Source organism: Halichoeres trimaculatus, unplaced genomic scaffold (genome assembly GCF_033239565.1).
Source record: "Halichoeres trimaculatus isolate MK-OKI-2021-1 unplaced genomic scaffold, fHalTri1.1 fHalTri1_scaffold_28, whole genome shotgun sequence".
NCBI lineage: Eukaryota > Metazoa > Chordata > Actinopteri > Labriformes > Labridae > Halichoeres > Halichoeres trimaculatus.
In genome coordinates, this window is record NW_027437206.1 from 575,701 (window position 1) to 600,036 (window position 24,336).

General features: G+C 44.6%; 1 protein-coding gene across 1 annotated transcript in view; it reads left to right on the forward strand.

Annotated features, from left to right (window-relative positions):
- Positions 1-1,660: 1,660 nt before the first annotated feature.
- The window catches only part of LOC141786433 (SLIT-ROBO Rho GTPase-activating protein 1-like), a gene marked incomplete at its 3' end in the record, with an annotated part of 131,811 nt that continues 109,135 nt past the window's right edge, over positions 1,661-24,336 (forward strand). The window contains exon 1 of the mRNA XM_074665077.1: positions 1,661-2,238. Within this exon, the coding sequence (XP_074521178.1) occupies positions 2,175-2,238 (64 nt within the window). The remainder of the gene's footprint in view (positions 2,239-24,336) is intronic.

Here is a 24,336-nt window from a genome sequence, read left to right on the forward strand (position 1 = left end):
CATCCTGGTGCCTATACAGCTGCTGACCACTCTGGGGTTTCTGGCAACCGGCTCCTTTCAGCGGGAACTAGCCGACAGGTATGTGTTTGATATAATTAAAAATATGTAATTTTTTATGTTCTTTCTAAAGCCCATTTTGATCTATATGATACAATTCAGTTAAATTGTCCTTATAGGTCTGGGATATCACAGCCTTCCCTCAGCAACATAATTCCAACCATTTTGGACGGCATTATAAACATGACCATACATCCGGTTTCCTTACACTGTGGGTGAACAGGCCAACATCAAACGGCAATTTGCAGCACAGTTGACTGCACTCACGTTGCTATAAGGGCACCGAGTGAAAATGAATTCATCTATGTAAACCGAAAAAATGTGCATACAATCAATGTACAAATTATTTGCACCTCAAGTATGGTTTTTACAAATTTAGTGGCACGGTGGCCTGGGTCAACACACGGCTCATTCATTCTGACGCACAGCAGTTTAAGGAACAGATTGCAGGCAGGTGCAGCAGGTGATAGCTGGCTCCTCAGTAAGAACAAACAACACTGCAGAAATTCTGACTAATAAAGCCTGATGTTTGATTATTCTTTTTATACTTTTTGTTCTTCAGGTTAACCCCTAAGGCGCTGGCTCGTCACCCCTTTCACCGACCCTCAGAGCGCAGAGGAGGTGCGCCTTAATGTGGTCCACTCTTGTGCGCGCTCCTGTGTGGAGCGAGCCATCGGCCTCCTCAAAAGTCGGTGGAGGTGTTTGGATGCTTCGGGGGGTAGACTGCTCTATCACCCAATGAAAGTTTGTAAAATTATTAGGGCTTGTGGAGTACTGCACAATGTGGCACTGAGCAATGGCATTCCCCTCCCACCTGGCCTCCCTCCCCCTCACCATGAGGACCCTGAACCACAACCACCTCCCTGACATGAGGAGCTTCAACAAGGAGCAAGGCTTCGTGAAGGTGTCATGCGGCGTTTGCAATAAGACGGCAAGTAAGTTCAATTTTTTACCAAGATCTTTAATAGAGCTGGCAATGTCAGACATGGCATCACACATGGCAGAGACAATGTGCTGCCACTCACTCAACTTTCTTTTAATAGTGATCCCATTACTGTGACCACCAAATAAAATATTTTTTCTTGCCTCCACCTCATCCACAAGTACCTCTATTTCTGTCTCCAAGAAGTTCCTTTTCCTCGTCTTTTCTGCCATGGTTAAGCGTAAAATGCCATTGATCGGCAGGCCTATTTACATGCAAATGCATTCATAAGTTCATTTGCATTGACCATTGATGGTAAAATGTTGGTTTGTAGAGGTTGGTGAGTGAGATCAACTCACCTGCGCAATCTTCCACGTGGACAGTGATTTATGAAGGCAAAAGTGCTTGCAGGTGTGCGTAAGCAAGGTTTTTTAAATCTTTTTTTTTTTTTTTTTTTTTTTTTGCGTACGCCATTTTCAGCTTTTGTGCGCAAGTACATTTTTAGTGAGACTTCTACGCACTCTTTTACAAATGAAGCCCCTGGTGCGCCCCTGGGAACTGGGTGTCAGTCCGCTGGTGTCCACTAGCTGTCCAAGTGTGCAGCAGATCCCTCCCCTTCTTTCTCCTCTCCCTCCTGGCTCCAGCTGCTGTGTGCTGTAGTTGGCCTACCCTGTCTGCCTCTGAGCCTGCCGGGAGTTTAAGGGGGGGCGTCGGGGGAGGACAAGCTAAAGGGTGGAAGTGTGCGTGTTTGGGTCTCCAACTGGAAACACCAGAGCTTGCACACGCGGTTTTCGGCCAACTTCCAAGCTTTCCAGTCGGACTGTCGACATAACTTTAAAAGCTGTGGAACGACACGAGGGAGACCCCGAAAGTTGCCCTGTTGTGTTTTTTTCTCCCGCTGTTATTCCGCGCTGCCTGCTCTCCTACTTGGCGGATCCGTTTGTTGGAGCGGGGCTGCGCATTGACTGCTGGGTGTCCACAGAGAAGACACCACACGTTTTATTTCAGCACAAAGCTTGTTGCTGTCTTCCACGGTCATTTTGTCTCGCGCTCCTTCTTCTCGCGGTGATTCTCCCCGTCCTGTGCGTGATCACCGCCTGTGTACGGGATGCGTCTGCTGTTGTAGGCTCCGTTTGATGACCAGCAGTTCGTAAAACAAGTTTCCACCAAAGAGTCGGACGCGAAGAGGCAGAAGATGTCCTCGTCGAGGTTTAAAAAGGATAAAGAGATCATCGCTGAGTACGAGAGTCAAGTCAAAGGTAAGTGGAGAGGGTAACTGCGGCTGCAGAGCTGCCTGAGTCATAGCAGCAGACAGTGTGGGCTCTGAAACTGCTCAAGTCCTCAATAGATCACCTCCTGACGCTGTTCGCTGTAAAGGCAAAGACACATGTTGATACGAAACCCCGTGCGGACAGAAAAACCTGGTTTCTGGTCCAGGGTCACACACTATGGGTTTTTAAACAAGTGTTAAAGTAATAAGGCTGGGGAGAAGGTTTGAGTCTTTGTGAAGGACAATGGGAGTGCTCCCCTTTCCCACGAGGACGTCCTTAAATTACCCGGTCTGGATTCTGCATTTCGGACCATTACACGTCTAACAACCCGTTACTGAGTGTGTGCTGCATGCAGACTTGGTGTGAGTGAGACTTCTACAGCACCGTCGGCAGCAGTCCTGGCAGCACCCTGGTAGTAGGATTAACTCTGTGCCGTTCTTTTTAACATCTTGTGTCCTGATTGAAGCTACAACACACACACACACACACACACACACACACACACACACACACACACACACACACACACACACACACACACACAAACACACACACACACACACACACACACCAAATCTTTAAAGGTGTGTTTGTGAGTGAGGTGTGTAATGATGCTACACTAACTTAACCGCTCCCTGTCGCCATCAGACCTGCTCTTGCATGCAGAGCAGAGGTAGTTCATTCCTCAGGCCAGCACAGGAAAGAGGCAGCTCCAGGGTAACCATGGGGATTTGGACCCCAGCCAATAAGCTCTGTTCTTCAGAGGCCTTGGCCTGCTATATTACTTATTCGTGCCCTTATATCCATTCTGAAAACCCAAGAGAGGGTGAAATTAGAGAGGGGACCTCTGCTGTGTGAGGAATTACAACATGGCATGTGTTTGAAGACTGGCTCTCATTTAGGAGGAATCCTCAGCAGCCTCTCTCCCCCCTGTGAGGATGACTAAGGGCTTTCAGCCTGTAATAGAAGATGATACACAGTCATAAGGGATGTTGAACAAGACATGATGAAGGCTCCCGTTTGTCATGCAGCACCCAGCGGGGTGATAACAACAACCTGATGAGCCTCAGGGGAGGAGAGCTATATTGCATATGTAGGACCGGCTGCAGAGAGGAGAGAGTGGATGCACTTAGGCTCCACACGAGCTGTACTTCTTCCTGTGTGGATGCTCATTTAATCCTCCCAGGAAAATCACAGGTAGTGCTGAGCTATTTGCATAAACTACCGTTCTCTTTGAATTGCAAATGAACCGTGTTCCTGAATGCAACACATGCATTTTATTACAGAAGATGCTGGATGTTTTATTATATGAGCTCTAGTAAGGAACTCTACAGAGATGTTAGCAGACCTTACGTGTGTTTTCATGTGTTTCCAGTGTCTGGACTGAGTACATGTTACATGCCCAGACTGCTCTGAGTCAACATCCAATCCAGAGCTGCTCCTGACTGCATCCGTTTAGCTCTGTATGGTTAAAGAGCCTGCAGTGGTAATGAGTGAGTCACATCCTTAGTGGAGCTGTGGGGCTACTGGAGGCAGGTTTTGGTGAGCAAGCACTGATTACTCAAGAAGTGGAACAATAGCAAGAGTCCGTGTTAGTTCTTTGCTGGCCTGCTTCCTCAAGGCCTGTCTTGCACATCGGGACCTTGTGTTGATACTCACAGTATTTCACTTCTGACACTCTGACGTCCTGTTACATAACTGCATTGATCTGCAGCCTGCATCCCTCTGTCCTGATGTCCACCTCTGCACAGGGTCATCTCCTACCATCTAGCATCAGGCAGCAGTTAGACTCTGGTTCCAGTCCTTTTTGTTCTCATCCTCCTGTTTTTCTGTGTTAGATACTCACTGAGAGCTGATCTCTGTCGCATCGGTCCACTTAAGTGAAGGCAGGTTAGTCAGCCCATCGGTAGGTTGGTGAGTGACTCGGTGTGACTCGGTGAGCGTTTTGAAGCCGATCAGTGTCATCGTAAATAAAAGCAGTGTTTTGTACATGTGAGGTATCCACAGTTAGGATGGTGATTGTCTCAAAGCCTCCATCAACCGCTGATACTGTTTGAAAGCTCACCTTGTCATTCAGCTGACATTCATGTCTTTAAAGAGCTCCAGCAGTCTGTTTCACTCTCACACTCCTCAGTGAAACCAACGTCATTCAGACTGTTAAAGGAAAAAGCTCCCGCGCATGTGGGTTTGATTCACGTTGACATTTAATCTGAGGCTGGGTCTGTGTCAGAGGAAAGGAACCACAAAGGAGCCTGAGCAAAGACGGAAGATGCTGCTTTGTGCTCTCTGTGGATCCTGAGCTGTGGTGCAGTTGTTTTTGCACACAAAACCCTGCTGGTGTTTGCGTGCAGGAGGATTAAAGGCAGGAAGCAGCTCTGAGGTGGCATTCTCTTGTGTGCCTCTTACATTGAAAGGATTTGTCTGCTGCTCAGAAGTCATTAGTTTATTTACATGAGTAGTTGTGGAGAGTGAATGTCTGGCTGCATGGCAGAGAGAGGATGTGTGTGTATTCATTACTATCCATGTCAGACACGTGTGTGTATCATCTGGTCTTTTCCCCTGTTGAGCTTAAAGTTTTTTTCACAGTGTTTGAATGAAAGAATGAAATACACTCACTGGTCACTTTATTTGGTACACCTTGCTACTACCAGGTTGGACCCCCTTTTGCCTTCAAAACTGCTTTAATCCTTGGTGGCATAGATTTAACAAGGTCCTGGAAACATTCCTCAGAGAGTTTGGTCCATATCGACATGATAGCATCACACAGTTGCTGCAGATTTGTCGGCTGCACATCCATAATGTGAATCTCCCGTTCCACCACAACCCAGAGGTGCTCTGATGGATTAAGATCTGGGGACTGCGTAGGCCATATGAGTACAATGGACTCATTGCCATGCTCAAGAAACCAGTCTGAGATGATTTGAGCTTTATGACATGGAGCGTTATCCTGCTAGAAGTAGCCATCAGAAGATGGGTACACTGTGCTCATAAAGGGATGGACATGGTCAGCAACAATACTCAGGTAGGCTGTGGCGTTTAAACAATGCTCAATTGGTACTAAGGGGCCCAAAGTGTGCCAAGAAAGTATCCCCCACACCATTACACCAAGACCCGCAGGCGAGCGCCTGGTGGTTGGCCTTTCACCCATGAGGCCCGGTCGTGCCTTTAAGGTCTTTAAGGTCGTAATTGTGCAATCTTGTTTGTCACACTGTATATATACCCTGCACACCTGAATAAAGTTAAGAGAGAGTCAGAGGACTGAACCAAGCACTCGTTTGCTGTCTCCTTTCTTTCTCCCTTTGATCAAAGATTTGGGCCAGGCCCAACTGTTTAATTTTGTCTTACTTGGGCTAGGCCCAACCTAATGTTCTCTACTGTTTTGTTTTACTTGGGCTAGGCCCAACCTAGAGATATTTGTTATAACACTCTATACCAGTGGTTCCCAACCTTTTTTGGGCTGTGACCCCATTTTTACATCACAATTTTCTGGCGACCCCAGACACCTAAAACAAACAATTTTTTTTGCTAATATATATGTATATATATATATATATATATATATATATATATATATATATATATATATATATATATATATATATATATATATATATAATCTTCTTTTTTTTTTTTAAATAAAGCTTAATTCTAACCAACTCTAAGGCTATATAATGTATACTATTATGGATAAGGCAGGAGAATTAGGTTGAGAATTCTTATGTTCCTGGTCAGGATATGTACATTCAGTGGAGCTTAAATTTACACGGCTGCAAATTAATTCTGAACAAATAACTCAATTAACTATGAAAGAGCTGCAGCATCTTAAACATCTTAGAAAGCAACAATGAACATTTTAAAGATAAACCACAGTGCTTCAGTTTCAGCTTCTGAGTTTTATGTGTCTTTTCTTTATTGTGACAGTCTGTCTCACTCGCCATGTTCAGGAAGAGAAAGACAATAAAAAATGTCCTCGTGAATCGCATTCTCATGCAAGTAACGAACAAATGTCAAAGTATGTGCATTTTTTCCTTCTGTGCTTACATCCATTTGAAGAGCATAAGCTGGTGAATGTCGCAGTCTTTCTGTTATTGTGCTCTCTTGGTCATCAGCGATTGCATCAATTCTTCTTTTCACTGTGTTATCAGACAGCGGTATTGTCTTCAGTTTTTGAGCTTCTCCCTCCCCACACATTGTTTTTGCCATTTCGACGGCGGCTGGTAATATTAAGGTCTCAGCAATGCTATGTGGCTTCATAGCCTTTGCTACGAGTAGCTCACCTCAGAAGATGCTTTCAGTGCCCGCTCACTGACTGTCATAGCCTTTTTAAAGTATATCCGCTGCTTATTCAGCTCCGCATTTTTTCTTTCGAAAAAAGATATTGGTTTGCCAACATATTCTCTGTGTGTTGTCTCAAAATGTCTTTTCAGTTTGTTAGGTTTCATACTCTCCGCAGATAGTATGCTAGCGCACAGCAGACATTTCGGCTTTTCCTTGTTGCTTTCGATGTTCGTAAATCCATACTGAAGGAAACTTTCAGCATATTTTCTATGCCTTTTGGGTGCCTGTTTCTCATTTTCTTCTGTCCTGGCTGGGCAAGGCTGGCGAAGAAACCGTTCCATTTTCAAAGCAGGTTCTCTGACTCTGTGTCCTGTTTGAAGCGTAGAAACACTGAAATACGCTCGGTCACGTGATCAGGTGCCCAAGACCTTCCGGCTCATACTGCATTTTTTTAAACTTGTTTTTTATTATTATTATTATAATTATGATTATTATAAATATTATTATAAGGGGAAATGTGTGGTGTTTTGCTTTGAATTAAATATATATTCAATCATTTAAAAAATTAGAATTTTTAATCTTTTTTTTTTTTTTTTTTTTAATCGCTGGAAATTCCAGGCAACCCCATTTGAATTCCAGGCGACCCCATGTGGGGTCGCGACCCCAAGGTTGAAAAACACTGCTCTATACCCTTGCAAGGGTGCTAAAGGGGGCATGGGAGTTTGCCCAACCAGTCCACACACTTGGACACTTGTGGACTTGGAAAAGGCTTTCGACTGTCTCCCCCGAGGTATCTTGTGGGGTGTTCCCCGTTGGAGTCGATGGCCCATTGTTACGGGCTGTTCAGTCACTGTATTTCTGGCGTGAGAGCTTCGTCCGTGTTCCCAGTCAGGGTTGGACTTGGACTAGGCACAGTCAAATGGTGGAGGGAGTAGTGTTATCCCGATACCAAAATTATGATTCGATACGATACTTGCCTAAAAAATTTCGATATCGATACTTAACGATACCATGGCAAACTTAAAATATAAGAAAATGAATAAAATAAACAGCTTGAAGAGATTGCTGCCTCAAGCGAGTTTTTTGACATCTGTTTGCATGTCTGTGGGGCTAAAGGAGATTTATAAATTGTGCTAATATTTCAGAAAACACACACACAAAGTTTTATAGATTACATGCAGAATCAATTCATGGAGTGACCTGAACTCATTTATTATTCTCAAGAATAATTCAACTAAATAGAAAACCAGAAAATATTAATTGTTGTACAGAAATGAGCAGGTAAAATAACCCTGCCAGACTTTAACAGCCATCTAATGTTTTCATGCTCAGCACACTGTAGTTTAGTTCACACTGTGTGTTGATCAACAAACACTGTGTATGGATACACTAAAAGTACCCTTTTAACATGAATACTCTAAAAAAAAGTGTACCCGAGTTTTTTAAGCTCTTTCACAGATGCAACACTTTAGTGTCTCCTATAGGCTTTTATCATTGTTAAAGTTAGAAAACTACTTGTCACTGATTTAAAGTGTGTCAACACCACAGCTCTGATTCAGGGCTGAGCCTGCTCCACGCAGCTCATCTGTTTATGATGCTGACTAATCGTCGTACAAAGCGTAGTGAACTTGTTTTCTTGTCACAAAGTAATTGACACTCGTTTGACTTTTGTGTTTGGGCACGTTGTTTGAATCTGTCACTTCTGCTCTTTGAGGAGGTGAGGATGCTGAACTGTGAGGCGCTTCATCATGTTTGTAGTGTTTCCTCGGTGTGTGTGTCGGTCGTAAGCTTTACAGACGGGCTTTGATACGTGTATTAGCTTACGAAGCCACCCCGACTGTCGGCTTCGCACACAGAGTAATAACAAATTTCGCTCTGTGCACCTGCTTTTTCGACAAGCTGCGGCGGTTCACAGGAGCGCTGTAACTTGAACCTATGTCTGTAACTGTCTGTACTTTTACATGCAGCGTTACAAATCAAACTGTGAGTTTGTCAGCGCAAGATCGGATAATTAAGATGCACGTTAACAACTTCGTTGACTGAAAACGGCCAAGCATCGACACGTGAAGCCAATACAGGCTCACTGTCCAACTTCACAACAACACACACACTTCGGAAAGAGAGCAAGTCTCCGCCCACTCCTCAGAGAGGAGAGAGGACCCAGTTCCGTGGCTGCAGACTCACAGGGTGCCTGAGTCAAAATGTCCTTGATTCAGACGAAAAATTGACTTGGAGTACCGATACTTAAAACACGTGGTATTGTTTACCTTTTGAAAACAGGGGGTATTGATACTTTCTAAGTATCGGTATAACGTGCAACCCTAGGAGGGAGTCAGGTTCGGGGGTCTTAGGATTCCATCTCTGCTTTTTGCAGATGATGTGGTCCTATTGGCCTAATCACTGACCTCCAGCTCCCACTGGGGCGGTTTGCAACCAAGTGTGAAGCAGCCAGGTTGAAGAGTAGCACCTCTAAGTCCAAGGCCAGGGTTCTCAGTCAGGAGAGGGTGGCTTGCCCTCTCCATGTCGGGAGAGAGTCTTTGCCCCAAGTGGAGGAGTTCAAGTATCTTGGGGTCTTGTTCACAAGTGAGGAGAAAATGGAGCGAGAGATTGACTGACCCATCAGGGAGGCATTGGCAGTGATGCAGATGCTATACCGCTTTGTTGTGGTGAAGAGAGAGCTGAGCCAGCAGGCAAGGCTCTCAATTTATGAGCTGTGGGTAGTGACCGAAAGAACAAGATCAAGAAAAAGCGGCTGAAATGAGCTTTCTCCGCAGGGTGACTGGACTCAGCCTTAGGGATAAGGTTCGGGGCTTGGACATCCGGGAGAAGCTCAGAGTAGAGCCGCTGCTCCTGCGCATTGAGAGGAGCCAGATGAGGTGGTCCGGCATCTGGTGAGGATGCCTCCTGGACGCCTCCCTGGGGAGGTGTTTTGGGCACGTCCAACTGGGAGGAGACCCCGGGGTAGACCCAGGACACGGTCGAGATATTATATTCCTCGACTGGCCTGCGAACGCTTTGGTACCCCCCTAGAGGAGCTGGTCGAAGTGGCTGGGCACAGGGGCCATTGGTCTTCACTGATGGCACTGCTGCCCCCACGACCCGGACCAGGATAAGCGGTAGAAACAAAACGAAACAAAACTACTAAACCACCACCACCAGCCTGAACCGTTGATACTAGGGCTGCACGATTATTGCAATCGCAACCGCAACCGCAACCGCAATGTCAGCACATGCAATTACGTAATCGCAAAAGAGGTTATCGCAATCGCAATGTCAGCACATGCAATTCAGATTTTTCTCCATGATAACCAAGCAAGTCTGTAGACTCATCATGACACAACTTTTTTTATTAAATCGCAAGCACAATCGCAATCGCAATATTGTCCACCTAATCGCAAATCGCACCTTTTCCCCAAATCGTGCAGCTCTAGTTGATGAGCGAAAAAACTGTTATAATGCCACATTGCGCTGCCTTTGGGTGCACTTTTCAGTCGAAAGGAAACAAGGAGACTGATGTTAGTCTGCACAGCTTCCCAAAAGACAAGAAAAAAAGGAAGTTGTGGGAAATCGCTTGGGGGCGTAAACAACTTCTATTGGACAACATCAAGTCGTCGGTCATCCTCATGTAAAAAACACAACAGCGGAGGATTCTAGTGACTGAAATTATTTTTGATAGATATTGTTACCTTGAACGGCTGATGACAGAAAGTGAACCTCCTTACAGCAGACGCTCTCCCTCTCTGTTGACTTAGCTACGTAGCAGGGCACCAGCGACTTTGGCTGGCTCTCGCCTCTTCGCGTCCTCGTTCGTCTTCATTTTTAAGTTTGTTTGATTGTCAGTTTTCAGTTTTATCATTTTCACTTACGTCTCTCTCGGGTTCAAACTGAAATGGTTGAACAGACGACATGACTTTGCGTCGTGAGGTTAAATCCTATATGAGATTGAGACCGGTGTAACCATATGACATCACTACCCAGACGTCATTGCGGCGTAAACAACAATGGCGACCTACGAGTGAAAATATTTTTTCAAATTTTATACAAACTAAGATTTTTTGAGAGATTTTGTTATCGTTCTTATGTAGCTGGTAAAAACACAGATCATTTAGGAAAATTACGTTCTGGTAGCCAGGGTTCCCTTTAAGGTGCCTTGGTCTGTGGGGGCTGCTGCTTTCTTCTTTATCTTCTTGGCTACAGGAAGCTCAGATTCATCCACAGTAGCAGCAGCCAGGACAGCTGATGGAGCTGGAATGGAGACTGCTGGTGCTGCTATTTTACCTCCAGCCGCCACCTGCTCCATTTCTGCTGCATCTCTTGTCTTCATGAAGTCAATCCGCTCCTCCTTAATGTAGGCTGTTTTAAGTCCTAGATCGAGAAGTGTAGCCATGTCAAGCAGCTTTTTGTGGTGTTATCGTTGTATTTATCATTGAGGTAGTTCAATGTAGGTAGTTCATTTGTCATCTAGGAGGGCTAAAAAACAAATTTATCTGGGTTTTTTTTTTTTTAAATGGTGGGGGAAATTTTTTGGAGTCCAAAATGGCTGTCATGGAAATGATCTATTTAAAAGCTTGATCTACAATGATGGACAATACATGTTTTCAGACCTTATTTTTGTTAAGAAATACATATTTCAGGGTTGCATAATGATTTGACCTGTAGTTCCCATGTGTCTCAAGGTTGGGATCAGATGCCTCACCTTCCTGTCACGGAGGACCTGACAAATTAATTCACATGTTTTTATATTGAGCATTACATACACTGAGGCAACACAAGTGCTCCATACAAAATAATAAGCTTCTTGGCAGAGCACATATCATGCATGTATGCATGACATATAAAATATACCCGTGTCACAGCTTTCCCCGGCTCGATGAACCTGCTTATCATCTGTTGTAATGAGCCCCATCTGGTGGGTGTCTCACTCTTTAGCTGGTGATTGGGTAAGTCCAGAGCAACTGGAGCCTTCGTGAGGTCACATCTCCTCATGAACGAATTAGAGATGGCCCCTGTCACCTGCTTGCAGACCCCAACTGCATGTTTCACAGCAGTTTGGGTTTGAAGAGGAAGAGTTTTCAGGCTGTTTGCTGTGTTACAGAGATACAGAGGAAGGTGCAAATTTTGTGTAAGTGTAAACTGTGTACATTAAAACATGTTTGGACAACATAATTATTATGTGGGCACATGTTAGTTTTGTGCTCCACTCACTTATAGCCAGTTGCCAGTTGCCCAAAGCACTGGAGCCTGTTTCACTAGTTTGGCTGCAGTGCACTGATGTTATTAGTTGCACGAGCTGTGGTCGCACTGACTAGCATGTCTTCACGCAGTTCCCAGGATTGAAGTGCTTCTCTTAGGTCTGTGGCTATCATCAATCCTGTGTGGTCCTCAGGGAAGTAGCTTGTCTTTTTAACTGTAAATACAGGGACCATGTCTTGACATATGAATTTGGAGATGGCATCTGTAGTTTTGCATTGTCTGCGGAATGCTTGTTATTTGGGGTACCTTTGGTCAGGGAATCTTTAATAGAATGGCCACGCTGGATGCAAATTTGCATAGGGATTACATACAAAGTCAATGCAGAGACCTGTTTGGACGCCGATTCACCCTGGACGGCGTGTTGGGCGCGTTTGCGTGGTACGTTTTGGGACGTTGGCGCATTTGGGGTGTCAGACGCCTAAACGCTCGAGTTGAAAATAATGAACTCTCGACGCAAATTCAAGTGAGGCTGTGCCGCGGCAGCCAATCAATGATGACATTCCCCCATGATATCATTGATTTGATGACATTGGGGGGGAACCGCCACCTGCTCCAACTCCAACCCTGCTGGAAGATGGAGGAGAAAATAATCTGTGTGGTGTGTCATTATCCAGAGTTATACGATACCACGTGTGTACTCTACAGAAACCGTAAAAAAAGGAGCAGGCTTGGGTGAAAGTCTCTGAGGAGACAGGTTTTGAAGGTAAGTTCTGTAAATATTCGTTTCCAGCTGGATTTGCCTGCTCGGGTCATCACTGAGTCCGACTGTGCTTTCCACAGTGGAGTTTAGTCGTAAAAGATGGAAGAGCCTCAGGGACACCTACCTGATAGAGAGGAGGAAAGAGCGGGGCAGGGGCAGAGCCAGGGAAAAGATGGAAGTTCTCTGAGGTCCTCTCTTTACTCGACCCCTTCATTATCCCCAGGGGGACCTCCGGGAACATGGGTCGGGGGGTCGAGGATGAGATTGCAGGGAACAGCCAGGCAGGGCCAGTGGAGGTGGATTACCAGGGAGAGGCAGCAGGTCTTGATTGTGATCTCCAAAGCTTTCACACACTCTCCTGTCATGCTTTGGAAACCACAGCTCATTGTTTTTCAGCTGCTCTTTTGGGCTTTCCGTCTTTAAGTGAGCGGGCTCTCTACTCCGCATGCACAGTGACGCGCGTCAGCCCCTCAGCTTGTCAAAATAGTCCAGCCTCCATACTCCAGCGTCCACGTTATAGGCGTCATGCGCACTTAAATTTCCGTCCGGTGTGGCCGCAGCATTAGACTCTTTTGGCATGTTTTTTTTTCTTTTTCACCATTTTGTGATTTAGCAACGTTGGTGCTCTGTTGCATCTGTCTCTGTACCTTGTGTCGTGTCTTGAGGTGGTAAAATAGATTAGATGTGTTTGAGTCGCTCAAGGGGACTTGTTGTCGACCTGTCTTGCAGATTACCATTTTCTGGTCGTTGTCTGACTTTTTGAAACCGAACCAACACCAGACTGTAGAATTACAGTGCCCTCTCTTTGGTACCAACTCCACTTTGGGCTCAGTTCCCAACATTTTCTCCGTGGAGCTCCCTGCGCCTGCCATGCTGTTTATGTCGAAGGGCACTACGACATATACCATAATATTCCACAGCACTAACCCAGTGTAGTGGCTACTCTGGCCAGAGCCTCGTCACTGTCTGTGTATAGGAGTGAGGTGTTTTTGACACGCTTCTTAAAGAGTCCCAGGTTATCTCAGGTTACTGTTACATTTTCAGTTTATTGATCTATTGGAAACTCACACAGGTCAATCAATCAATCAATCAATCAATCAATCAATCAATCAATCAATCAATCAATCAATCAATCAATCAGTCTTTACTTGTGTAGTGCCAAATCATAACAAACGTTATCTCTAGACACTTTCCAAAAATATTAACGGGTCTAGACCCGTTAATTTTAATAAAAAATTTATTTACAAAATTCCAGCATCAAGACAAGATAAGGAGTCTTGTCTCATCATAACCCACCATGAGTACAGCACATTGCAGCATTTAGCAAGTTACAATGGCAAGGAAAAACTTCCCTTTAACAGACAGAAACCTTGGACAGAACCGGACTATTAATTCAAGTTTTTCTTTCTTTTAAAAAAGAAAAATGTGAATTTTGTACCACAGCAAGCACTGACTCCACGTGTGCACAGTGTGATTTAACAGTTAACATTCAAACCCCTTTCCTTCAATCCTCTGTTTCCTATCCGTCACTTTTCATCAGTTTAAGATCTTTGACTGAAACATTTACAAAGCCAGGACCATTTTTAGGTTCACCTGCAATTTATTAATGATGTCATTAACATACGTAAAACATGCTGCTCTTCGAAGATAATACTCTGATCATTTTTAGATTTAGATAGTAGAGAAACATACATCAGTTTTTCTCAGAACACCCCCACTCTACCTAAGAAAATCCCCTCTTTTTGGTGATATGGATGGATCATGATTTGTGAAAATAGACTGTGGGAAGGGAGACAGGATGATGCTGGGCACTCGGCCAGAGCGGCACACTGCTTGGACACACATGACTGAGAAGTTGTTTGACTTTTACCTGAGGGAAGCTGAGTCCTGTCTTTCTCTGTAACTTCCTCTATTACACAAACTGAACCCTCCGTTCAGCATCACTCCATCTGCTGTTGAGCAGAGCAACATAAGAAAACTGCAACAAGATACACTGACAAGCAGGGACAGACCACACTTTTTGGACTGGGGTGCCCCAACCAGGGCATTGACTTATGCAGGGAGGCATGAATTTTGTGAGTCCACCAGAGAATAAATGGCATTTATTTTTACTTACTTGTTTGTATCAAAATTACAGGGTCAACAGGCTACAGCTTTAACAAAAAATAAAAAATAGACTAATTCAAAGTGTTTTTGTTTTTTTTAAAAAAAAAAGACATTCAAAAGTAGAATATAACTGAACTGTCAAAGCTTTTTAGCTGTTTTTAAATTCAAAATGTATAATATGGTGCAACTTTCAATGTGAATGCAAACAAGTCTGCCTCCTTTAAAACTACAAAGTGAAGTTGTTGAAACAGAAGAACAGCTAAAACTCTTACTAAATAGCAATTTCAGGAGTGAATGACAGAGGGAAAGAGAGAGGCACACACACGCGCGCGCACACACACACACACACACGCATACAACATTGTCTTGTGAAGTTTGGTGTTGTGGAGACAGTTAAGGTGAAACTATAGCCGCGTCTCCACCAAGCAGATCGGTTCGCTTCGTCTTGGTATGGCGCGCATCACATATAGGACATTAAGACAAGAAGTTAGACTCAGGGTTCATACAGATTTTTCATGGTCAAATTCAAGTACTTTTCAAGGAACTTCAAGGTCAGTTTTCAAACTTTTCAAGTACTGTGAGCGGTTGTTAATTTCATAATGTTAAGACATTAATGCGCACACAAAATGGCAATTTCATTGTTTTGTGTTTAACAGCACATTTGTTCACAACTTCACAGAGAAGACTCGCATTTACAAAAAAAAAATATTTTTTTCCTGATTCTTTTTTTTTTACTACTTCTCAAAGAACTGATTCTCATCACTTGCTGACGAAACTGGTATCATTATCTTTGGAACTAAGAGTAATAGGAGCATTATGAGGATTTATATTATATTAATTATATTACTACAATTTTTTTAATGCAGCTCCCTCCTTTGTGAAAACAACATCCCTCCACAGTAGATGGTCCACAAACAGGGCAGACTGGGAGAACAAATTAAACGCACCCTTCCCAACACCGTGTATGTTAATGAAGCAGCTGACAGCTCTCAGTGGATCAGTCTGAAGACAAACAGTGAAGTCATATCTCCAGTTCAGACCCTCAGAATTAATCTGAACACCTTGTTACAAACAACCACCCGTTAAAAACACCAGCGTTTAACACATGGAGCTTATCGTTTAGCGCGAGCACATTAGCAGTAGCTCGCGCAAGCGGCTGATGAGGAGGATGATTGACAGCGTTTTCTCATAATCTGACACAGACGTCATGTTGCAGCAGGACAAAAACACTGAAACAGGTGGTTTGACGCTGTCTCTCTGCAGTTCTGATCGAACATAACTAACGCTAAGTAAAATCTGTTACTACTGTTACGCTAGACTGCTGCATGCCAAAGTTATGATCTCCTATTGAAGGAGTGCGTGAGGAGACGCGCTGATCCAGGTGCATCTTGGGCTGATATCTACTTCATATAACCTTACAAAAACTCGCTGTGAGTTATACACAGAAAGGGTATGACTATATATCCCACTCTGACTTGCAGGAACGGAATATTCTGTGTGGAGCACCTGCAGTCCGAAACTGAAATCCGGTCAAGAAAGGGAATATTTTCTTTTGATCAAAAGATCGATCCTTGGAATTTATGAATCGATGTCAAATTTTGAAAATGAGGATCGTTTTTATTTTTGAGAGTCGATTTTTTTTTAACCCAGCCCTACTTTTTTGTATCGAATTCTATGGTTTTTATTATTCTCAAACAATGAGTTAGATAGCCACATCTCAGACGCTTATAATAGACCAAGCCGGTAGCGCGGCTTTAGCACGAACGAGCCATCTAACCTTAATGGTTTGATGCTCGGGGCAGGTTATCACATGACCGTTGTTCGTCTGTGCCGAGTCTCAATGAGAAACGCCGTTTCGTTCCTTCGTATGTACAGGGCGAGCCTCCCACTCCGCCGCGGCCGTATGCTCAGGCCAGGCACGACCCGGTATTTGTAGACAAAACTTGTCACCGCCCGACCGCAGTTATTTTATAACCTGCCCTGACAAACACCCGCGGGCAACACTACCTTTATGTTAAATGGGACACTGCCTTCATTACTCATGCCTAGCATGTAGCATAAAAAGGTTCAACAGGTAGCAGGCTAATTGGCTAATTAACGTGTAGGGCTAACAGGGTACCTCTCATGTGGCTGGCGAGTGCCGACTCGCCCATAGCTTCCACTGCCATCTCCTTTTTACATTCGTTTAATCCAAAATTTGTATTTCTCTTTCTCCAGCCAACGGACATTGAAGCGGCAGCCTCCCGGCACGCTGTTTAAGGAACAATCCTCATGGGGGAGACGTCACAACGCACATATAAACAGACCAGTTATGTTACACCCGCGAGCCCATCAGATGGAACGTTTTTTTCCCCCACAATTTTATTTTATTTTTCTCTATTTGATAGATCTGTTGAGTTAGGAAGCTGAGTAGTGAGTTATATACGATTATAAATTCAAGCATTCTCAAGCACTTGAATAGAAAATCAAGTACTTTTCAAACCTTGAAAACACAACATGAAAAAATAAGCATTTTCAAGGATTTCAAGGACCTGTACGAACCCTGTAGACTGACAGATAGAAAGAGGGAAACAGGAGCCCAGTGTATCAGTTTCCCCCCGGCACTCTAAATCTATAGCAGCAGAACTAAGTGCTGGTTCAGACCTGATCCAGTTCTAACTATAAGCTATATCAAAAAGGAAAGTTTGTAATCTCCTCTTAAAGGTTGACACCGTGTCTGCCTCCAGACCTCAACCAGTATGTTATTCCAAAGAAGAGGAGCCTGCTAACTAAATGCTCGACCACCCATACTACTTTTAGAGACCCTAGGTACAACAAGCAGGCCTGCATGTTGAGAACGCAATGACGTAGACGGATAATACGGAACAATGAGCTCTTTAGAAGTTTAAAACTGGTGCAAGCACCAACTCTTTGCTTAGCACTGACCAAGCACCAACCACATGGGGGGCCTGGGGCAGGGCTACAATGGCCAATGATCGGTGTGAAAAACAGTCATTGTTAAAAAGGAAAGCTGCTGGCCCAGACGTCCATTGTTTTGTTAGAGTTTCCTTGTTTGTGATTTGAGATGGAGGCAAAATTAAAGCACTAATGCCTTTCCTCTCTCATAGATCAGGTCTATACCTTATTATTTTATTAAACAGACTAAACAGTCTCATGTTATTTATCATCCTTAAAAAGGAAAGCGGCTGAGTGAGTCGTCTATTGTTTTGTTGGTGTTTACTCATTCATAACTTTAACTGGAGGTGAAATTGAAGCAGCAGTGCCTTGTCTCTTATAGAACAGGTCTACACCTTATTATTTTATTTAGCAGACTAAACAGCTTTATGTTAATTATCTTATTTACATGACGGGGTATCACTTTTGCCTCATGTTTGTGCGTTTACATTTCTCCCCTGCTCTGTATTGCACGCCACAGTCCGTTTACTGACACACAAACACATGCCCGCCCATAGGGAGAGAGAGAAGGAGAAAGGCAAGCACACTCCATCTAGCACACAGTCAGAATGAAAGTAATGAAAAACTAAACTCTGCCTAGTTGTAAGTGCTCCCAGTGCCAACTTTATACCGTCTCCCGCCCCATGCGTCCGCAGCCACTGAGGGGTTACGTATGGAGTGACGTACTGACATTTTACAACAGCGCAATTATGTTGCACTGACTTGGCACCAACTTGGCTCTTTGCCTATGGAAAGCCAAACCAGTTCTTTGGAAGAATGAGATTTAAACCAACAAAGCACTGGCACTAGCACCAGCACCAAACAAGCACTGGTGAAAAAGGGATAATTGAGATGTTCAGGTCCAAGAACAACGATTTCAGTCTTTCTCAGTTCAGCAGTAAGAAGTTTCTGCTCAACCAGGTCCTTATGTTTTTGAACCATGCTTCAAGTTTAGATAAGCGGTTGGTTTCTTCTGGCTGAACTGACAAGTTAAGCTGAGTATCATCTGCATGGCAGTGAAAGTTTATAGAATATTTCCTCAATATAGTGCCAAGAGGAAGCATATACAAGATGAAAAGAATTGGTCCAAGCACTGAACCTTGAGTAACTCCATACTGCACCCTGGTGTGCAAAGAAGATATATTGTTCTCTGATATCAATCCGAAGAAATGATTGAAGCCAAGCTAAAGCGGTTCTGAAATACCCAGAAAACTCTCTTATCTCCACAGAGGAATGCAATGATCAATAGTGTTGAAAGCAGCACTAAGATCAAGCAAAACAACCACATAAAGAAGACCACTATCTGGAGCCAAAAATAGATAATTGGTTACGTTCAGCAGTGCAGTCTCAGTGCTATGGTGGGCTCTGAACCCAGAATTAAAGACCTCAAAACGACTGTCGCTATGAAAAAACATACAATGCTGACTCTCAACAACTTTCCTCAAGGAATAAAGGAGAGGTTCGATGTTGGTCTGTAGTTGACCAAAGAGCCTGAATCAAGTGTAAGCTTTTTAAGAAGAGGCTTATTAACAGCAACTTTAAAAAGTTCATCAAGTCCTCACTTTTAAGCAATAGAGAAATGCATGGCTCAGTAGAGCTATGACTGTATATCAGCTCGGCAACAGTGCTAAAAAGGAATCTAGGATTGTTTTTATTCTCTTTTATCAGAGCCGAATAATAATTAGCGTGCCCAAGCCACAAAGGCATTCTCTATTCATTTAGACTACTTTTACAACCTGAGCAGGACTTGTTTGTTTTAGTCGAGCGCCATATTCTTTCTAATTTCCTTGATTTTTGTTTGAGCTCACGAGTTTGAGCGTTGTACCACGTAGCCGAACTCCGTTGTCTAAGAGTCCTCTGTCTAAGCAGAGCAATTGAATCAAGGACAGCTTGAAGAGAACCCGTGATATCCGCAACAAGTTGATCAAGCTGAAGGGGGGCACAAGAATTTTCTGCACAGGTGGAGCAAGAATTCAAGGCCAGCAGGAACAGATTCCTTGAAAATTGCTATGGCTTTATCAATCAAGTTCCTGGACAAGTTAACTTTATTTTCAGGTGTATAGTCCGAAAGCAAGAATTTGAAAGTTATAAAGAAGTGATCTGACAGAAGAGGATTCTGTGGTAAGACTGCCAGGTTGACAGGTTCCACGCCATGAGCAAGAACAAGATCCAAGCTGTGGTTAAAGCAATGAGTAGGATGGTTCACAGACTGTGTGAAACCAAAAAAATCCAGTATTGTCATGAAGGCAATACAAAGACTATCATCAATGACGTCCACATGAATATTAAAGTCACAGATGATGATGATTTTATCTGAAAGAAGAACAATGTTGTAATAAAACTCTGAAAAATGAAAAAAAATCTGAGATTACGCACCAGGAGGTCGGTAGACGATAAACAAAATAGGTTGTGCAGTTTTAACAACTGGATGCAAGAAACTAAGAAAGAGACTTTCAAAAAAGCTAAAGCCCAGTTCAGGTCTTGTTCTAATATTAAAACTAGAGTTAAAAAGTTAGACCAGGCTTGCCTCAGAAAGATCTCCAGTTATCAATAAAGCCCACGTCATTATCTGGACACCAGTTCAACAGCCAGGGGTTGAATGAGGAGATGCAGCCAAACACCTCATCATTTGCCCTGCTCGGCAAGAAAATTACTCCAGACATAGTTTTGGCCAGAGCACACACCGACTCCACAATAACCTTCGTGACTTCTGACTGGTGATGTCGGGCGGCTACTCCACCTCTGCTGCTGCTGCCTCCTGCCCTGCTCCACCCAGCGGCTACTCCACCTCTGTTGCTGCTGCCTCCTGCCCTGCTCCACCCAGCGGCTGCTCCACCTCTGTTGCTGCTGCCTCCTGCCCTGCTCCACCCAGCAGCTGCTCCACCCAGCGGCTGCTCCACCCAGCAGCTACTCCACCTCTGTTGCTGCTGCCTCCTGCCCTGCTCCACCCAGCGGCTACTCCACCTCTGTTGCTGCTGCCTCCTGCCCTGCTCCACCCAGCGGCTACTCCACCTCTGTTGCTGCTGCCTCCTGCCCTGCTCCACCCAGCGGCTACTCCACCTCTGTTGTTGCTGCCTCCTGCCCTGTTCCACCCAGCGGCTATCCCACCTCTGCTGCCTCCTGCCCTGCTCCACCCAGCGGCTACTCCACCTCTGCTGCTGCTGCATTCTCAATGGATGAGGTGCGCAGTGAGCTACGGAGGGTTCGCATAGGGAAGTCTGCTGGACCTGATGGAGTAGCACCTAGGATTCTAAGGGACTGTGCTTCTGAGCTAGCAGTGCCTCTACAAACCATCTTCAACCGTAGTCTTCAAACTGGATGTGTCCCTGCTCTATGGAAGACCTCATGCCTTGTACCAGTGGCTGAGGTAGCAAGGCCGGCAGGGATGAAGGACTACAGACCAGTAGCCCTGACGTCTGTTATAATGAAGACTATGGAGAGGCTACTGCTCTGACTGCTCAGACCTCAGGTAGAGCAGGCGCTGGACCCGCTGCAGTTTGCTTACCAGGAGAACATGGGGGTGGATGATGCAATCCTGTACCTGCTCCACCAGTCTTTGTCATTTCTGGATGGGACTGGGGGCTACGTGAGGCTGATGTTTTTTGACTTCACTAGTGCTTTTGTCACAATTCAGCCTCAGAGGTTAAAGGAGAAGCTGGAGAGGATGGGTGTGGGTCCCATCTTTGTCAGGTGGATTTACAACTATCTGACAGACAGGTTGCAGTATGTCAAGCTGGGGACCAGTGTTTCACAAACCCTGGTGAGCAACACTGGGGCGCCACAGGGGACAGTACTGTCTCCTTTTCTCTTCACACTTTACACAGCGGACCACACCTACAGCTCCACAGCATGCCACATCCAGAAATATTCTGATGATACGGCTGTAGTGGCATGTGTGAAGGGAGGGGACGAACAGGAGTACAGAGGAGTCATCTCCTCTTTCACAGAGTGGAGCAGGAGTAATGGTCTGATCCTGAACACAGGAAAGACCAAGGAGACGATCATTGACTTCAGCAGGAGGCCTTCACATCAACCAATCACCATTGATGGAGAGACAATCGAGGTGGTTAAAACATATAAGTATCTCGGAGTTCACCTCGACAACAAGCTGGACTGGTCTGTGCAGGCAAACGCCCTTTACAAGAAAGGACAGAGCAGGCTCCATTTCCTGAGGAGGCTCAGGACCTTTGATGTGAACAGGGACATGCTGCACATCTTTTATCAGTCTGTTGTACCCGGTGCAGTGTTTTTCGGGGTCGTCTGCTGGGGGGGCAGTATGACCTTGAGGGACAGGAACCGGCTGGATAAGCTGATCAGGAGGTGTGTTTCTGTGATGGGGAGGAGGGTGGACTCTGTGGGGGAGGTCCTAGAGAGAAGGATGCGGACTCTCATGCAGGGCATCCTGAGTAACACCAGGCACCCACTACACCAATGTCTGTCTGCTCAGAAGAGAAAAGGCAGTGAGAGGCTCCTGTCTCTAAGGAGCAGAACAGAGCGGTTCAAGAAATCTTTTGTTCCTGCTGCTTTAAGACTGTATAACAGCTCAGTCTGAACATGCGCACTTCTTTTATCTTTTTTTTAAATTTATATTTATATAGTTAGTAACTTTTTTAACCTGTTCTTGAATGTGTATGTGTGTGTATGTACAGCTGCTGAACAATTGAATTTCTCCTACGGGGGATCAATAAAGTATCTATCTATCTATCTATCTATCTATCTATCTATCTATCTATCTATCTATCTATCTATCTATCTATCTATCTATCGTAACACCAACATGTATTACAATCTTACGAAATCTACATTAATTCTTACCAGCAGTTTTAAGTGTCCCTCAATGCCACCCAGGCTGGCGCCTGGGAGGCATTTGACTATGGTGTCTGGCGTTGCTTATTTCACATTTTTTACTACAGAGTCACCAATCACCAGAGTGTTACGTTTTTCAGCAGGTGTGTTGTTAAGTGGGGCATATAGAATTGAACAGAATAGAAAATACTTTATTTATCCCTGAGATAAATTCAGGAGGAGTCACAGCAGAAATCAAGAAAACAAAAGTAAGAAAGCTCAGCAGCTGAAGAAAAAAAACGTGGCACAGTAAACAAAGAGCATAGATGGAAGACATGCAGCATTTTGTCCTCTCTGTGGTTGTCATGTAGCTCTTTGATACAAAGTGCAATCAAGCTTTTTCTCAGAGAAGTCTGTGAGCTGCCAGGGGAAATGCAGCTGCTGTAGGGGTAAGTGATGATTCTTCCAACCAGTCAACGGTCTGCAGTGTGTTGCTTCATTTTCTGAGGGCGGAACAGTTCAGTCTGGCACCCATACGAAAGGCTCCAAAAAGTGGGACGGCTCATCTTGGTTATTTGGGGATCTGTCCCAGGATAAGTCAGTGGAAACGCCCTAAAATGCGCGCCGTACTGAGACGAACCGAACCAGACTGCTTGGTGGAAACTAGAGCTGAAACAATACCTTGTATAATTCGAGGTACTTGAGTATAAAAAATGCTTGAGGGATTTTCTCCGCCTCAAAGAATCGTTAATTTTTTAAAAAATATCAAAGAGTGGTATTTCAAATAAAGCTGACACTATATTTAGAGAGTTTTCCTACCCCTCAAGCTACCTCTTTTTCAAAATAGCGACTGACAACAAATCTAGCCTCTTTTCTGGAGGCTAGATTTGTTGTCTGATATGACTGATATGAAAGCATCTGCATCAGCTGCTTGTTAACTAGCCGCACGTGCTGAGCCCCTCCCCTACCCAAAATCACTCGCACGTCACAGACGGACGTTGCGCTCACTGCAGTCTCTCATCACGGTCACACTGGCTAACTGTTTTCATGCACTCTTCAAAGTCCATTTTGTTTGACCAGTGTGACCACAAGACTCTCTTCACCTTAGGAGAGGTGAGCTTCAGCGCGGTCCACTTCATACACGCGCACAAACGCGGATACTCCATATGATCAATGACATACGATCGCTGCGACCGCTTCTCTCAACAGTCATTTTAAACAATAGCGGGGGTGCCAGAGGGCTAAACGACTTAATATGAGCCTAAAAGTCACTGAAGTTGTAGCAGTGTTCTCTGCGCCTCATTGTGCAGGCGGGTAGATTATGGCACGGCTTGGATGGCCAGTGTGACTGCGCAGGAGACTGTGTATGAATGAATAGTGGAGGAGGATTGATATTTTAACATGTCAAAAAGAGTCAACCAAACAAAGTTCATTTGTAGTTCTAAACACACTAACAGTGTGCAGTGTTTCCCCTACCATTACATTCAGGGGGGCGGCCCCCCTGAATGTGGAGTTAATTTTATTTTCCATACAGCGCCAGATCACAGCAGAAGTGATTTAGAGTTGCCTCTCTCATAAATCAGGTCTATACCTTGTTTTTTAATTTAACAGATAAAATAACCTTTTGTTACTAATCTAATTTCATGATGGGATGTTGTTTCTACATCGTTGGGTTCATATTTCTCCTCGCGGAACTTCACAGTGCGCGAAAGAGCGCGTGATCTTTAGCGCACGGCGAAGTTCTGCTCCAACACGTTCACAGACACACAAACACATGTGCACATTTAAACACACAGACAAGTTCATCCCCTATAGAGAACAAACAAACCACACCACCACAAGAAACATCTCCCAACGCTTTCTCCGTGAAGATGCCACACTCGTTCTCCTGGGCTCGTACCCCCCACCCCCCTGCTGCCGACAACGTTGCCGCCCCCCCCAAACTGTCAACCCAGGGGAAACACTGGTGTGATATTGTACGCTCTCTGTTCCTCACACGATGTTATTCCTCTCTCCTTCAGTGTCCACAA